Source organism: Patagioenas fasciata, chromosome 1, assembly GCF_037038585.1.
Source record: "Patagioenas fasciata isolate bPatFas1 chromosome 1, bPatFas1.hap1, whole genome shotgun sequence".
In the NCBI taxonomy this organism is placed as follows: domain Eukaryota; kingdom Metazoa; phylum Chordata; class Aves; order Columbiformes; family Columbidae; genus Patagioenas; species Patagioenas fasciata.
This window is the reverse complement of record NC_092520.1, coordinates 142,395,041-142,409,660: the sequence shown is the minus strand read 5'-3', so window position 1 is coordinate 142,409,660 and position 14,620 is coordinate 142,395,041. Positions and strand designations below refer to the sequence as shown.

Below are 14,620 nucleotides of genomic sequence, written 5' to 3'. Positions count from 1 at the left end.
ATATCCCCAGAGCAATCATGATGTCATATTGCGGTGGATCACTGTGTGTGTATTTGTGTATATGAAGTGACATCTACAGATTTTAGAAGTCTGTGATAATTTATAGAACTCATTGCCGAAAGATGCTACAGTTTATGGGAAAAGCAGACAAATTAGTAGAAAAAACCCCCACGTTTTTCTACGGCTGTTAAATATAGAAATGAAGAGGCAAACTCCAAGTTAGGGACACCCATAAACTGCTACCGTCTGGAAGGATACTTCTGGAGTAGAATATTTTCCCCTGTGCTTGCCCTGTGCATGAGTGGCAGCACTAGATGCTGTTAGCAAAGGAGCCCAGGATTTATAGCCTTTGTTCTAACTTATGTGAAGCTGTTCCTTCCTTCTTATGTTCCTCCTTCTACGTCTGTGTGAGGTCTGAATGTGTCTGCACCTTCACGTGTACGTGCACATCAATGTATAAAACAAATCTGTAACAGCAGGAAGCAACTCCCAGGTTGGTGTGTATATGAGGGATCACACCAGGGCAGCTCTATTCCTATTGTGATCAGAGAGAGAGCTGAAGAAGGACAAAAGGACAGAAACATCAGTTTGGTTGTCTCCACTTCAATCCAAAGAAAGCCCTCTCCATCAGCTGTTTGTCACTGGAACAGTGCACAACAGCCACTCACAAATCAGCAAAAATTACAACCCACGGTGCAGTTTCCATAAATCTGTTAAAATTTTCTGGCTTTTTAGTTTTGGACCGAAGTGTGATGAATTTCACAAACATTTTTATGAAAGGCTTGGACTGCTTTCCAGTGAACTCTGGTGGTTCTTGTTCTTATCAGGCTGTGAATGCAATCACTACAGGCTCGGTTCATCAAAAGGTCAGAAAATCTTGGCGTTTTGGGTGGGAACAGTTTGAGCATAGAGAGTTGATGATAGCATAAAGCTCACTCCTGCAAGTAGCTGACCATTTTGGCCATGAATCAGCTGAACATTTAAACATGTGTTTAATGATAAGTCAGTGGCACCACTTTTGTACTACAAGTTAAGCATCTGCTTAAGTGCCTTGCTGGTTCAGGGCCAGACTGTTCATCACCCAGCAGGCTGAAGTCCTTAAGAAAGACTTTTGGACTAGTAGCATGCAGAGAGGAGTTCTGCATGAAAATTTTTGAAAATTTGAAATAAGTCTGTGCTTCTCATACTATGGCATTTTACCATCAGACCTTTTGACACTGGATTCCTGCAATGTAAATTTTTAAATCTCAAATGCTAATTCCCCTGCTTGCTGTTGCATTCTTTCCTGCCCACATTAATTTTGGCAATGTCCTATCTCATGTGTCACAGCTTGACTAAAATTACTCCCATAGCTTAGAACTAGCATTCACTGCAGCAATGTATTTCCCACTAATCTGTTCTCTGCCCTTCTTTCATATGCTAGCAAATGAGGATCCATTCTGGAAGGTATGTGTGGCAAAATTTATGTATTACCAGTGTCTTTCTCATCACTCTGTAATTCAGTGTTTGCTTCTGGTTATCATAGTCTCTATCAAGGTGCAAAATTGCATTATTCTCTTTACTTTTCGTACTGCTTGTGTGAAACTTTTCCCACTTAACTAAATCTTTGAGCCTCTAAGTCAGAATTTCAAAGAGATGAACTCTTGGGCTTTCACATACGAGGCATGAGTTTAATCCCTTTGTAGAATCCACTGATTGAGAAATTGCTAGTCCAGATCAGTGGTTTTAATGAAAATTTTAAGAAAAATAAGTAGCCATTCTAGTTTGTAGAAATTAAATCTCTTTACATTGAGGTTAAAATTAAGACTTTTTTAGCAGGTATTTTTAAAGAGTAATATTTTGGAGAGCGATTTTTTGACAGGACAGAGTTAGAAATTAAGATAAAAGCCTGATTAAAACAATAATGAAACAGTATAATTAATACCTCTAAAAATGAAAAATTCTTTAGGAATTAAAAAAGATTCAAAATTATTATTCTCCTTCCTGGAAAAGCAGCAGGAAAATTTAAGTTTTTTATGATGATTCACAAGCCAGGAAAGTTTCAAAATCCGTATCTCCTTTATTAAAATGCACTTAATTATACAAAGAGTAATTAATGTTGCCACCAGATTAGCATAGCAATTTACTACACGACACTGTAGGTTTGTTGATGAGTCTTAGTTCATTTTATATATTGCTTCAGATAAAGTATTAATCAGTCTTTTTGGAAAAAGGTTGTCAGAGGAAGTCAGAGCAGAGAACAAGTAATGCCAGGGAGAACAGAGGGACAGAGGAGCCCTCTAGAGGAGGTCATAAAAGAGGGTATGTAGCAAAAGCTTTTTCCCCAGAAACTTTTTCTTACTTGCTTCCTTCTGTTTTGGACTTGAAGGAGAAGTGATCCACATATTGACTTCAACCCATGCTTCAGAATAGAGCTGTGCATGGGGATACATGTGTTGGAGTGACACATTATCAAAAACAAGTGAAATAATTCTTATGGCACCAGTTGGCTATATTAGTCGGCTCCCTCCTGTGTTTGATAGTTGGTTTTTATTTTTCTATCTGTTTCAGTTCATGGAACTTGCTTCAGGGTCTTTTGTTTGTTTGTTTGTTTGTTTGTTTGTGTTTATTACTATCATACACCATCATCTCTGTCTTCTTCCACAGCGGCTCGGGTCCTTTTTGACAATTAGATTTTTTGTTGGAATGAGCCTGTCTGCTGCAATAGAGGTTTTGAATGCTGCATAGAGAGGTTCTAAATGGCTTGACTTTACCCTAGCCATCCTCCTTCTCTTGCAGAGTGAGATCCACCACGATGAGCACTGCACCGCTTGCAAGCGTGGCATTAACCTGCAGCCCTGTGGCACGTGTCCCAGAGCATATCACCTCAACTGTTTGGACCCACCTCTCAAAACTGCTCCTAAGGGGGTTTGGGTCTGTCCAAAGTGCCAACAGAAGGTAAGCTACATGGAGCATAGAAAAGAAAATGGGAGAAACCTCAAATATATGTACCACTAAAGCCATAGGTTAGTAAGCTATGGTCATAGCTTAGAGGACCACATTAGCTAAAGTAATACTGAGAGGCTTTTAATACAGTTTGTGGCATTTGTTTCTGGTATTTTTGTCGTACTAGAGTTAGCCCATGCACTGAGCGCCATAGCTTCCCTGTGATCGCATCTGCTGAGATTTGTCCTTTTAAAATGTCTCCTCTTTTCCTTTGTTTCCCATCTTTACAGCGTTTAGAGTTGCCAGACAAGTAATGTAAATCTTATAGATAAGAGAGACAGTGTCAGAAGAAGACACTGTTCACCAGTGAATTTGAAAGCTGCAAGAAGAATGCTTCCTTTTCTTTAAATCATCTTTATTACATACAACTGTTGATCATAGCCGTGTCAGAATTGCTGATTTGTCTAGTTGTTGTGAATAATGCTGATTGCATGAACAGGAAAACAATTACTAAAACAGTACAGTGCCACTAAATTGTAGAGTGGAGGCTTAGATTTTGTGCCTTAGAGTTCTTTGTGTTTAGCTTTGAGATCACTGTTAAGTTCCCATGAAAATGTCAGGGGAAATTCTAGCACACAGTTGCAGGAAGCAGAGCAGCCCAGGATTAGATCTGCGCCGTCACGTTTTCGTATGGACCAGCAACCTCTCCCATGCTCAGCAGACAATGCTGCTGACAGTGTGGAGATCTACTTGTCAGGAGCTGAAGAATGTCTTCTGGCCATGGCAACAAGAAACAGAGGATTTGTAACCCCTTTTTATAGTGATGTGCAAAGGAGTAAGCCCCAATGGAGACTGCTACTCAAATTATTCTCTCATTACCTTTCAACTTGCGAATTCTGAGACAAGGACCCGAGATCTGGTCCTGCAGAGCTGGAGGAAGAAAAACATTAATGTGTTTCTTTCTGGAGTCCTAACTTTTTGTTGTTTCCTGGGCTTGTAGGTGTTAAAGAAAGATGACAATGTGCCATGGACTGGAACTCTGGCTATTGTTCACTCCTATGTTACCCATAAAACAGGTAGGGATTAACAGAGCTATTGACAAGGGATTCCCTGCTTCTGACAGGCAATGCCATTTGAGTCCTTCATAGCATTAATATTAGTGTTCTAATGTTACCAGGTATGATACCATTATTAAGCAAAGGGCCATGAGGGGCTGTGACTGGGAACAGCAGGTCACTGTCTGTCCCCTTACCCTCAGTCTGCTCCTTGGATAACTGCTTTCTTTAAGGAAGCTGAGACTGATATCTCAGGAACTTCAGTCTGTGGAGGAGGCGATCATCAAAGTGGCGTCTTCCTGAGAACAGGGCTGCAAATGGTATTTTGAGGCAGACTCATATCAGGCTGGGAGGCGGAGAGGTGCAGTCAGACTAGGCAGAGCCATGTAGTTTGGTATGGAGCACGATGCCAGACTAGTATCACAGTATGTTTGGGATTGGAAGGGACCTCAAAAGATCATCTAGTCCAATCCCCCTGCTGGAGCAGGAACGCCTAGGTGAGGTCACACAGGAATGTGTCCAGACAGGTTTTGAATGTCTCCAGGGAAGGAGACTCCACAACCTCCCTGGGCAGCCTGTTCCAGTGCTCTGGCACCCTCACTGAGAAGAAGTTTTTTCTCAAATTTAAGTGGAACCTCTTGTGTTCCAGCTTGATCCCATTACCCCTTGTCCTATCATTGTTTGCCACTGAGAAGAGCCAGGCTCCATCCTCGTGGCACTCACCCTTTATATATTTATAAACATTACTAAGGTCACCCCTCAGTCTCCTCTTCTCCAAACTAAAGAGACCCAGCTCCTGCAGCCTTTCTTCATAAGGGAGGTGCTCCACTCTCTTAATCATCTTGTTGCCCTACACTGGACCCTCTCCAGCAGTTCCCTGTCCTTCTGGAACTGAGGGGCCCAGAACTGGACACAATATTCCAGATGGGGTCTCACCAGGGCGGAGTAAAGGGGAAGGAGGACCTCTCTCAATCTACTGACCACTCCCCTTGTAATACATCTGAGGATGCCATTGGCCTTCCTGGCCACAAGGGCACAGTGCTGGCTCGTGGTCATCCCGCTGTTCACCAGGACCCCCAGGTCCCTCAGGTCCCTTTCCCCTACACTGCTCTCTAATATGTAATTTCCCAACCTATACTGGAACCTGGGGTTGTTCCTGCCCAGATGCAGGACTCTACACTTTCCCGTGTTAAATTTCATCAGGTTATTCCCTGCCCAACTCTCCAGCCTGTCCAGGTCCCGCTGGATGGCAGCACAGCCTTCTGGCCTGTCAGCCACTCCTCCCAGCTTAGTGTCATCAGCAAACTTGCTGATAGTACACTCAATTCCCTCGTCCAAATCGTTAATGAATATATTGAATAATATAGTCCCCAGTACTGACCCCTGAGGCACTCCACTAGATACTGGCCTCCAACTGGACTCCGCACCATTGACCACCACTCTCTGGCTTCTCTCCTTAAGCCAGTTTGCAACCCACCTCACTACTCTATTGTCTAGACCACACCTCCTCAATTTAGCTGTGAGGATGCTGTGGGAGACTGTGACAAAGGCTTTACTGAAGTCAAGGTAGACCACATCCACCGCTCTGCCACCATCCATCCACCTTGTTACATTCTCATAAAAGGCTATGGGGTTGGTCAAGCATGACTTACCCTTAGTAAAGCCATGCTGACTGCCCCTAATAACCCTCTTATCCTTGATATGCCTTGAGATGGCACCAAGGACAAGCTGTTCCGTTACTTTCCCAGGGACAGAGGTGAGGCTGACCGGTCTATAATTAATGTCTCAAATACTACAGCAATATCAGCTCTTAATTGTTTTGATGTTATTCGGTATCACAGTCGTTGGTATTGGATGTCATCAATGCCATCAATGCCGTTATTCTCTTTTAGTTCCTTGTTGCACTCTTATCCTGGGAGGTTTTGGGCATTAGATCACATTCATAAGCATCTTTGCAGAGGTCTGATACTGTTATGAATGTGATTTTCAGCCAAGGTCGCCAACTATTGCCATTCCGGGTGGCTGACCTGTTCTTAAATACTATTCACCTCTTTCTTGGAGACCTCTGGGACCACATGTGGTCCAAGGATTAATTTTAATTCATCTCAAAGGTACTCTATAGCTTTTTGGTTGTCCTGTGTGATAGCTGTTGATGTTAGAGACATGCATGCATGCAGAAACTCCAGATTTATTTGGCTGTACCAGCTGACAAAAGGCTGAAACTCACCATTCAAAATCCATGCTTCTGCTTTCTGTTGTCAAGCGCATGAGTTTGCCTTATGTCCTTCCCTTAACTTCTGGATCCTTAATCCTATTGTTCTGCAGTCAAAGAAGAAGAGAAGCGAAAGTTATTGAAGAGAAGCAGTGAGCTGAAGAATGAGCATAGACAGTTAGAAGAAAAAGATCGAGTTCTCAACAATGCAGTGAAGGTAGGACACCTGACTGGGGACATGGAGTCTCCTGCAGAGATGTTTATATAGAATTTATGCCTGAAAAACTGATATTTTGTGGCTAGAAAATGATTTATGCTCCCAAGCATGTTCACATGTGAATGTGTTTCTGGCTGGGGAAAAACATGCGGATTTCCTTTATGCACAAAAGCAAGCTGCTTGGGCAGGCTGAGGAGGAGAAGATGCCTGAATTCCTGTTGCACACACACAAAACCCCAAATAGCCATGTAGTGCCATACACTGCTGTGATCTACCCAGTGACTTTAAGGCACTTCCATTCTTCAGGTGAAAAGTTTATTCACAAGCGTGTCGTCCAGTGGTGGCTGCCTGTCCAGTAGCTCAAAACTCTTGAGATCAGGTAGAAATAACCATCGTTATTTGTCCCAGGGGCTGAGTATTGTAACAACCTCTCCATGACTGGAAATGGGTTCACAATCTTTTTCTCTGTGAACTCATTTCAAATATTGACAGGAGATATCACCCACACACACCATATTATGAGGACCAGTCTCTGGCAGTAATGAATGGGCTGAGTTCAAAGCCATAATACCTGTCCTCCCTGGCTGAAGGAGCTTCCTTGGGGCTACCTCACCTCAGGTCCACTCTTAAGGGGTGGCTGTTAGCTTGCATGGAAGTCTCAATAAATATTTGAAACTTCCTTACCCTGAAAAAATCAAAATGGCAGCTGCAGGAGTAACTGGTCACTACTTGTTTTACCACTTCAGTTATCCAGAGGAGGAATGTTAAAATATTTATCAGATTTAAAATGTAGTGGAACAAAAAGCAATAACTTATTAAAAGACCTCACAATGGGGAATATACCCTGTGAGTGCGTATAGCCACCATCAGCAATAATGGAAACACTCATATGTATGAAGAAGTGACTCTGGGATATGGAGTATCTTTAGTAGGTAGGAGAGTGCAGTGGGATGAGGTGTTCAGAAAAGAAAAGCATTTGGGAATTGCGGTCAGCTATCAGTTGTATGTCAGGGCTGTCAAAATCAGTGAGATTTCTACCTAAACAGAATCAGGTTATTTCAGTGGGCAACACTGTCGTATTTAAATGGTAATATCAGCCAATTATTATATTTAGTGGAGACGTATCCACTTGAAAGGAGAAAAGCAATTAAAGATGTTCTGGCACAGTGCAATTTCACTTCTGACATTTGCCTTAACAGAGATTTACATTAAGGAGAACACTCTCATACACACCACAGGTGGAATACTATTATTTGGTAAAAGCAGAAGATGATTTATCCTCCACCTGAGATGTCTTCTGTCTAAACCAACCTCTGAACAGCTCCACACAGTTGCTTTTCAAACAACTTGACATTTCCCACTTCCCCAGGACTGGAGAATTCCCCCAACCCCAGACAGTCTAGACAATGGTCAAAGAGGGGCAATCTGCAGACAAGTAACCAGTTTTGCCAGACCCCTGAGCCCACTGGGAGAAAGAAAACAGGAGGTCTCCAATATTAGACAGGCTGTTGCCTTCCATCTAGCAGACAGGCTCAGGGTTTTTGTCTGTCACGTAGTCCCTCTCAGGCCAGTTGATAGTGTAAAGGATGGGATGTGAGCTGCAGCACTACGTGCTTGGGGAGGGGAAGGAGCATTACTGATTCTTCCTTATTTCTTCTTGGAGAAAAAGGAGAATTAGGATGCGTTTGTTTGACTCCTGTTCTTATGCTCATTTTCATGTAGGTTTGTATGAAATGTTTCAAGTGATTGTGGGGTGCAATAGTATAACAGTAGTGTCTCAAGTCAGGTTTTCTGCCAGAAAGATGCTGACATCCTGTTTAGAGAGATCAACTTATCTTCACAGTACCAACTCCCTAAAAGGTGTGGTATGTACAAAATGCATCATGGTGAGGTTTATTCCTCAAGCATTTATCAACACCTTTTGGTAAGTGTTAGAGACCTCATTGGTGGCTTCGGTACTTTCCAGTAACACAGCTATTACAATCCCGTGCCAGTAATCTCTTTGGAGTGCAGAAGGCATTTCTGCCAAGCTGTCTACAAGATGAGGTTGGAAACATCCTCCAAATGGATTTAGACTGGGATGAACATTGTTACCTCAGATATGTGCTGCAGTGTACGCAGCACTGGTGATTACTCCATTCGTTAAGCTGTGGTTTTGCTATCCCCAAAGGAGAATATACTTCATTTGAGTGGGACGTGCACTCAAGACACAAAAGGATGTTTGGAGAGATGTTTGACACCAATTTGAATGTGTTCTCAGTCTTCCCTTCTCTCTCCCCTTCTCTTTGTTTGACAGAAATGCTTAGAGCTAAAAACCAGCCTGTTGGCCCAGCAGAAAGGGACTCAGTCATCACTGGAACGTCTCAAAACCCTCATTAGACTGATACAAAACGAGCAGATGATTCAGGTTACCATGACGACGACCACCACCTCCTCCCTGCTAACTGTCCCCTGGATCAAACCCTCCCCTGCCTCCGCTGCCATGCACAAAGCCTTGCAGCAGTCACAGGGTAACAACTGACAGAGCCGCCTGCCAGGGAGCGCAGGAAGGGGGGAAAAAGAACTTCGTACACATGCGCAGAGGAGAGATTAAACGGAAACAAAGGAGAGAAGGAACAATCTCAGTTTTGATACGCGTAGAAACTTGCAAACCAATCAGTCCCGTTTGTAGGTCACTGTGGCAGCAGGTTCCCACAGAGCGGGTTGTGCTGCGGTTTTGTATTTGTCGAGACCTTCAGTGCTTATGAGATTTTTTTTGTTTGTTTTTGTTATGTTGGCCTTAATGTATTTATGACTGAGGATGAAGAGGAAAAGTCTGGCCGATAGGAAGCGGGAGATCCTTTTGTGGGGAGCAGACCGGTTTCCAGTTCTGCTTTAAGGGGAAAATTTTCAATGCAAAGACTTAGTGAACTAGTAGAGAAGTAGTTGGGCTGAAAGCGATGTGTGGGAGGGAAATCGGTGAGATAACCAGAAACTGAACTACTTAGGACTCAAATGGATTCTTATCAGAGGAACAAAGTTGGCCCTGTTGATTCAGGTAACCTGGAGATGGGGCTGTTTTGACCAGAATGGCATCACGGACACTCACAGAGCCTTTGAAACAAGTATTAGAGTTGAGAATTGCAGATATTTAAATAAAGAAACTGTATGAAGTTAGCGTTTCTAGTAAAATATTGAAGTATTTTCATGCTGATGCTTCTGTATATGCGTTCCGAAGTATTTAAAAAAATTATGACTGTAAAACTCCTTACATTTTGCAGGTCCTTTTTACTTATTTTGCTATCGGTGTATTTTTCTCATGGAGTTTTTGTGCAAGATTAAGCATAAACCATAATAGTGGATATCTTTGGCAAGTTGAGTTTTATTTTTTAAAGAGATTATTTTGGGGGTTTTATTTTTCGTCAATTTTTGATTTAGTTTTTAAAGAAAAAAAAAAGCAAATAAATATTCTGGTTTTTGTTTCTTGCCAGTACAGATAATATGCCAAAAAGATAACTTTACATTTTTGTACTGCATTTTTATTGTTACAAATATGTAACGTGACTTTTTTTTTTTTTTAATTATTCTTTTTCTTTTTTGCTTGCAGAAATATCTGCTGAAATGGTACAGGAAAAAAATGATTAAGAAAAACCTGCCTCAAGGGTTTGTTTCTCATACTGGATAATATCAAGAGTTCTGGGGGAGGGACAGGCCGTGGAAAATTTAAAGGGTTTGTTGGGTTTGTTTTTTTTTTTGAAACTTGATTCCTTTTTAAGATTTTGTTGGGTTTTTAGCACATTTGGGAAGCGTTTAGCATTAGCCTGAGAAAATCCCAGTGCGCCTGCTTGTTTCACTAGCTAGTCTTCCTGATACTGCAAGGGTCCGCCTGGCCCCCCCGGAGGCCACAGGCCCCACCCCGTCCCCCTGCGGCCTACCCGGGAAGGTAGTGATGGGCACCCCGGTTTTTCTCAATCTCACGCATACACACCCAGATGCCATCGTGTCTGTCGTTTATGAGTTCTCTGTTAATTAGCACGACAGGTACTTAAGGAAATCAAGGAGCCACCAGAGCATGACACAAGCCTAGTGTCTCACATCAGCATATCACATGGTGCCGAATATCTCTTTTTTTAAGAAAAAAAAAAAAAAACAACAAAAAAAGACAAAACACGCGAGGGACTGGCTTTTTCCGTCGCCCATCACTAGGCAGCACATGGTCCCTTCAACCATTTTCACAACTCCGGGAGAAACTGTGCAGTACTATACAAATCTATTTTAATACACAACACTCGGTTGAACAAAATTTTTATATTCTTTTATTGATGAACAAAGTGAACTAAGTAAAACACAATTGTTATACATTGGTTATTGTATGCCAATTATGCATTCTAACATGGCTTGCAATGTAAATGTTTTCAGGTTTAATGATTTTTTTTCCTTCTCAGAGAAATGAAAAAAGAAAGGAAAGGCTTGGAAGGTTGAATATGTGAAGAATTTCTGAAGAAGTGTCTTGGACTGTTAAAAGTAGTTATTTTGAAAAGGGGACTGTCCAGTGGATAGTGTGCATAGAAAAAAAAAAGTGTTTGTCTTAAATATGCCAATGTAGTTTTACTTCTTTATGATGCATTAAACTTGACTGACAATTTAATGGTGTCATTGTGGTGCTATCAGCTGCTGAGGGGCTGCAGCGTGGTGTGCCCACGGCCTGGTGCTGTCACCCCTTCCCAGGCCAGGCACTGTCTGAGGGGGTGAAGTGACCAGAGCCAGTTTCTCCACTGCTGTCTTCAATTTTCAGATTTAAACAACTCTAGAATGACTACAATACTTTCCACTATTTTTTTTCCTTCTTCCAAGAAGATGGCCTCTTCCTTGAGGCCATTGTGTCTCCCAGGCAGGGGCACCTTGTCCACTCCCTTTCTTGGCTTCCCACCTCTTCCCATCCCACTCTTCCTTGGATCTGTAAGCAGAGGTCTTGATGGTACCTCAGATCTCTCCCTTTTCCTCTTGCATCTCTCATGGGTTGCATTTTTAAAGTTTTCACCAGGATTTAAATGCTGTACTGCACTTGGCCTGAATTAGAGATTGAGTCATCTCAGGAACAAGCCCAGGGCTCCAAGACAGAAAAAGGTTACCACAGGTTAACATGTTGCCATACGTCAGCTGAGCTGTCTGTGTGTGTTCCATACGTGCTTTGTGCATGTTGCGGGCAGCATGATCCTTGCTCTTGTTGGGTTACTGGAGAGAGACTTGCTGCAGACCAAGGACAAGCAGTTGGCTGCAGCAGATCTGCTGGCAGACCCATGGGCTTCCATTTCAGACGCACACATTCAGGTGCTCTTCAAATGTATGGTGGGCCCATTTTGTAAAGTTGTTTATAAATCATTTTGTAGGCGTAGTAAAGAATGAGAGATTATGTCCCTTGCAGGAGCTGTCTGGTTTCTGGCCAGAGGAAGGGAGAGAGCTTCCCCATAAAATGAACCAAATAAAAGCAAGACAATGGCATAAAACCTACCACAGTGGCTAATGCAGAGAAGCAGCAGGGTTGGGTTTGTTTTGTTTTGTTTTGTTTTCCAAGGATAAGGGGAAAGGGTTTTTTTAATTCGGCTCAGGTTGGGGGGGCTTGCCTTGTCTTCACTTCCCAGCAGTGTCGCTGTTTAATTTTGGGCTGCAGTTAGCAGGAAGAGCTTGACACCGCCAAGCTGCCCCCTCCTCTCTCCTGGCCTCTGGTATGGGAAAGGCGCCCTGGTTTTCCCCAGCATTGCTTCCAGTTTCAGAAGAAACCTCACCCCCAAACCAGCAAACCCAGAAATCGTATGCAATCATCATCATCGTTCTGCTGTCACCCTAACCTATAAACCCAGCGCTGTGCTAACAGACTGGAGCCAATTACAGAGCTCTGCGTGTTGCCTTAATAATTAATGCACTTGCAAGGGAGTGTAGGCTTACACTAGCCTTTAGTCTTGGGAAGTAATTTAAATTAAGGTTTTGGTGGAGATTTGTAGAAGTCACGGTGGCCTCTCTATTCCTTGCTGCGGCACTGGGCATTGTCTTTGAAGAGAATCAAGAGCCGCAGGGCTCCCAATGTCCCTTCCCAAGCAAAAGGGTTTTTTTACAGCTGTGCCAGACTTCACAGCTTCAGAGCTCTTTATTTTAACATGACAGACTGTTTTCTGTGCGTAGGACCTTTTCACATGCCATTAGTTATCTCGCAGAGGAGCTGCCGTGCAAATAGCCATTCAAATGAAACGTGTTGTCTCCAAGCCTGTCAGTTTTACATTTGCACCTCTTCAAATGTAATTTCACCTACTTTTTCTACTCTCACTGTCTCCCCTTCCTCAGAAACAAGAGGAAAAGGAACTCTTCTGTCTGTTGGGAAGTAAGATGGAGCTACGCCAGCCCTTTCCAGTGAGCAGAATAGGGAACAGTGGTATGGCTTAGTTATGTTCAGGATCTTAGATGTTGTCAGGCTCCATAATCCTAGAGGAAGAAGCCACAGTGGATCTACTATGCCCTAAAGGCTCAGCAGTCAGGAAGCAAAGTCAAAAACCCTCATTTTTTAAATATTTAGTTCATGGTCTCTGAAAGCATCTTCTGCACAATGGATTTAATGGTAGTGTGAGTCCAGCTTGTGGCTTCTTTTGCGATAGACCTCTGTATAAGGCTGCTGGCAGAAACTCTACAACAGCTATATTATGAGTTTATGCTACATGCTGATATACCCATCGCATGTTGGTTTCCTAGCAGTTTGATGGCCTATTAGAAACACTTAAACTTTTAGAAGAGTGTATTATAAACTGATGCGTACTTTCTGTTCTGTGTTCTGCAGGTCCTCTGTAGTTGAAAGGAGAGATATCACACTGAAATGAGTGTCAACAGCCACATCAGATAAAACTCCGCTCACTTTAATCAGGTTTTGCCAACTGCAGCTTATTTTGCTTAGAAAAAATGAAGCCTGGCTTCTGAGATCAATCACTAACAACTGACTGGTGCAAACAGAAAATGCCAGACTCCAGTTCTGTAAGGCACTTTTAAGTTCACCATGGTGAATATCATTAAAGCAAAAGGGTTTTTTTCCTCCTTTAAAAAAGCAAACAAAAAATTAAATTGTCATGATAGAAGAAATACTACAAAGCGTACACAGGCATATAGAGATTCTAGCCAGGGAGAAGAAAAAAAAAAGATACCATTGCTCTTTGAAGTTGTTGTTTGCATTTGTACTGGCAGACTGCAGATGACTTCTGTGCTGTTTAAATGCAGCAGAAATGCTACACCCCAGCCTTTGATTATCAGCCTCGCTCCTTAAGCAGTTACCACAGAAATTGTAATTTGCTTTTGCATTTCATCTTTGGGCTTGAGCTGCAGCAATAAATAGCCTTTCCCCTTAACATTTCTGCTGGAAACACAGCTGACCGGCAGTCCAGTTGCAGTTGACAAAGAAATCTTCCAGTTGCCAAGTTGCAAACTTCACCGCGAACATCTCAGTGCTTGTGCTTTGTCCATTCCGCGTGGGCATGATGCTATTTTGTTGATCATGTGTACTCTGGCCCCCTGCTATGGTTGTGGCTAGACTGCAGAGCAGAAGTGCTCCGGTGATTGCAGCTCTCCATCATCCACCAGGGAGGTGGGCTGGCTGGGCGAGCGGGTGGTCTGTCTCACTCATTGCACTCTTGAACTCACACACGCCTACCTCCCTCTCGGGAAGCGAAGGGAAATCTAAGGAGAACCCAGGGTGCCGACAGAGAATCAAGGCTAAGGCATTGCCATGAAAATGAGTGATGCTAGGTTCATTATTTTCCGTTTGAGGAGGCTTCAAACAATGATTTCATGAGCAAGTCCAATATCTCTTTAAAAATTACATCTCCCCCCACCTCATTTTTCGAAGAGGGGAGGTTTGCTGCAGCAGCACAAGGGAGACTGACAGATGCCCACATCCCCTGGAAGAGACTTTGTGTCCCTTCATATGGGTGAGCAAAGCTACAAGCTGGTGGGCGACAAGCAGTGGGCAGCACTCGAGGGCAGAGAGCCCTCGTCTCTTGGTAGCCAACCACAGGCAACCTCCACAGTACCAGTGGAGTTAAGAGATCCTTAAAAAAAACCCAAGCCCCTCTCTCCTCATTATCCAGGGCATCTCTTTGTCCCACTGCCAATGTGCTCTACATTACTGAAACCAAGGGTTGTGGTTTAAACTGTATCTGCTGAAAAAGACAGGGCTGTGCCATTGTTGGATGTGGA

General features: G+C 43.0%; 1 protein-coding gene across 6 annotated transcripts in view; it reads left to right on the top strand.

The window, feature by feature from the left end:
* The window catches only part of PHF21B (PHD finger protein 21B), a 167,646-nt gene extending 156,610 nt beyond the window's left edge, over positions 1-11,036 (top strand). For 5 of the 6 annotated variants that reach the window (XM_065829397.2, XM_065829399.2, XM_071816566.1 and 2 more), the window contains 5 exons: positions 1,424-1,446; positions 2,779-2,937; positions 3,926-4,001; positions 6,306-6,409; positions 8,706-11,036. In XM_065829397.2, coding sequence (XP_065685469.1) covers positions 1,424-1,446; positions 2,779-2,937; positions 3,926-4,001; positions 6,306-6,409; positions 8,706-8,930 — 587 coding nt within the window. In that variant the 3' untranslated portion in view covers positions 8,931-11,036. The remainder of the gene's footprint in view (positions 1-1,423; positions 1,447-2,778; positions 2,938-3,925; positions 4,002-6,305; positions 6,410-8,705) is intronic. The other variant, XR_011741817.1, reaches the window with a different exon arrangement.
* The last annotated feature ends 3,584 nt before the right edge of the window (positions 11,037-14,620 follow it).